This window comes from Nanorana parkeri, unplaced genomic scaffold (genome assembly GCF_000935625.1).
Source record: "Nanorana parkeri isolate BGI_ZX_2015 unplaced genomic scaffold, ASM93562v1 scaffold2772, whole genome shotgun sequence".
NCBI classification, from domain to species: Eukaryota; Metazoa; Chordata; class Amphibia; order Anura; family Dicroglossidae; genus Nanorana; species Nanorana parkeri.
The window spans coordinates 104,962-107,610 of record NW_017309040.1 but is presented as its reverse complement, the minus strand read 5'-3'; the positions used below and the strand labels follow the sequence as shown (position 1 = coordinate 107,610).

At 49.0% G+C, this 2,649-nt stretch overlaps 1 protein-coding gene across 1 annotated transcript; it reads left to right on the top strand.

The window, feature by feature from the left end:
- Window positions 1-1,122: 1,122 nt before the first annotated feature.
- S1PR2 (sphingosine-1-phosphate receptor 2) lies at window positions 1,123-2,272 on the top strand. The gene has a single exon (XM_018574154.1). It carries the CDS (start codon window positions 1,229-1,231, stop codon window positions 2,270-2,272), a length of 1,044 nt encoding a protein of 347 aa, XP_018429656.1. The 5' UTR covers window positions 1,123-1,228.
- Window positions 2,273-2,649: the final 377 nt, after the last annotated feature.

The window sequence follows — 2,649 nt, the reverse complement described above, 5'->3', positions numbered from 1 at the left end:
TGTCTCTGGATGGAGGGAGGCCGGTGGATGTGGTGTCTCTGCATGGAGGGAGGACGGTGGATGTGGTGTATCTGCCCCGGGGGTCTTGTACTGGGCCCCGTACTATTCAACCTGTTTAATAATGATATCGGGGGAGGGGTAATAGCCGTGTTTCCGTGTTTGCTGATGATATGAAATAGGGGGAGGGGCAACTATATGGCAGATGAGGTTTAGTGTTGATAAATGTAAAGTTGTGTATTTTGGGGTTAAAATCAGACAAGCGGAATACATATTAATGGGGAAAAGATTTGGGGGTCATAGTACGCCACAGATTGAATAACAACAGGCCAGGCTGCGGCACACAATGTCAGGCTGCGGCACACAATGCCAGGCTGCGGCACACAATGTCAGGCTGCGGCACACAATGTACGGATGCGGCACACAAGGCCAGGCTGCGGCACACCAGGCCAGGCTGCGGCACACAAGGCCAGGCTGCGGCACACACAGCGAGCAGAGTTCTGTGTTATAAATGGAATGTTTGGACCATAGCTATGAGACAAGGAGGAGGGGAGGGGTTGGAGGACCAGAGCTATGAGACAAGGAGGAGGGGAGGGGTTGGAGGACCAGAGCTATGAGACAAGGTTACTAAATCTAAACTTGTGCACGCTGGAAGTGAGGAGATGAGGGGGGGAGGGGACATGATTCTGATGTGCAATGTTTGGGTAGAGATGCAACATCAGCAATAAACTTTATACGGTAAACTCCCCAACAAGGACGAGAGGCCGCCACCTAAAACTGGTGGAGAAAAGATTTCAGCACAAGGGGCGGAGGAGGGGCTTCTTCTCAGTCAGAGCGGTCAGGGTCTGGAACTCTCTGCCACAGGCAGTGGTATCAGCTGAGAGTGTTGAAACATTCAAAAAGCATCTAGATACCTTCCTCAGAGACCGGAACATACAGGGGTACAGGTACCAGTAAAAAAGATCACACGGGGACTTGTACACACGCATACACAAGCAGAATCACATGCATACACGCAATGGGTTGGACTTGATGGACTTATGTCAGCCTCCAATACAATGTAACTATGTCACCTATTTGTATCGGTCTCTTACTCTCTCTCATCATATTTGTCATTTCAGAACCTTCGAGATATTTCCGGACCAGAATGGAGTAAATGTTCCTTTCGTGGCTCAGCGCTGATCCGTTGCCGGTGTAATCCCATACACCAGGCTCCACCCAAACAGCCAAGATGAGCATATACCAGCAGTACCTGAACGTATCCAAGATTTTGGAACATTACAACTACACCAAGGGGCTACACAAAGAGAGCTCTTCCCGTTCCGTCATCTCCATCATCTTCATCATCATCTGCTGCATCATTATCCTGGAGAACATCCTCGTCCTCATTTCCGTATTGCGCAACAAGAAGTTCCACTCGGCCATGTTCTTCTTCATCGGAAACCTGGCGTTTTCGGACCTCCTCACGGGATGTGCCTACATCGCCAATATCTTGCTGTCTGGCAAAAGGACCCTCAGCCTGACTCCGGTGGCGTGGTTCATCCGCGAGGGCACGGCCTTCACAACCCTGGCCGCTTCCGTCTTTTGCCTGTTGGCCATCGCCATTGAGAGGCACGTGGCCATCACCAAGGTCAAGGTCTACAGCAGCGACAGGAACTGCAGGATGATCATCTTGATTGGAGCTTGCTGGGTTATCTCCATGGTGATTGGGGGCCTACCTATCATTGGATGGAACTGTATTGGAAACTTGGATGAGTGCTCCTTTGTATTTCCCCTATATGCCAAAAAGTACATCCTGTTCATAGTAACTATCTTCACCGCCATACTGTTATCCATCGTTATATTCTACGTCCGTATATATTGCGTTGTGAAGTCCAGCCATGCTGAGATCGCAGCGCCGCAGACTCTCGCCCTCCTAAAAACAGTTACCATAGTCCTTGGAGTCTTTATAGTCTGTTGGCTCCCGGCCTTCATCATTCTCCTCATGGACGTGTCTTGCAGAGTGAAGTCCTGCTCCATCCTTTACAAAGCTGACTACTTTTTTGGGTTGGCCACCTTGAATTCGGCACTGAACCCTCTCATCTACACGATGAGGAGCAAAGACATGAGAAGAGAGTTTCTGAGGGTTCTGTGCTGCTGGAGCTATTTCCGCAAGAGCAAGACGCCCGACAGGTGTATGCTACACATACGTAGTTCTAGCTCCCTGGAACGCTGCACGCAAAAACACTATTTCCCCACTTCGCCCGTCATCAAGGACTGCAATACTTTTGTGTGAGAACGAAGTCAAGGGGGGTTTTCAGGGGTTTCTCAATATAAACACCTCAACGCTCTGATGGAAGGTTGGTTGAAATGAGGTGACCACCACAGAAGTGGTGCCCGGGCTTAGGTACCCATCAGACGTTGGCCGGGAAGGTATATCGATGATGTCTAATTACATTTCCTCATAGTTCTGGCTTATTCTCCTTTCCCGACAGAATTGTACAGGGAAAGTTCTCAAAAGTATTTTGCACTCTGGTTTACTTTTTGGATACATTACAAAACAATCCCGTGTATGACGGAGGCCTAATGTGAAAAACATGTAAGTATTGTGAAATCCCTATCGGCACTTTATCTGGAGCAGATACATTATTCTGCATGCGGTGGAAACAAATG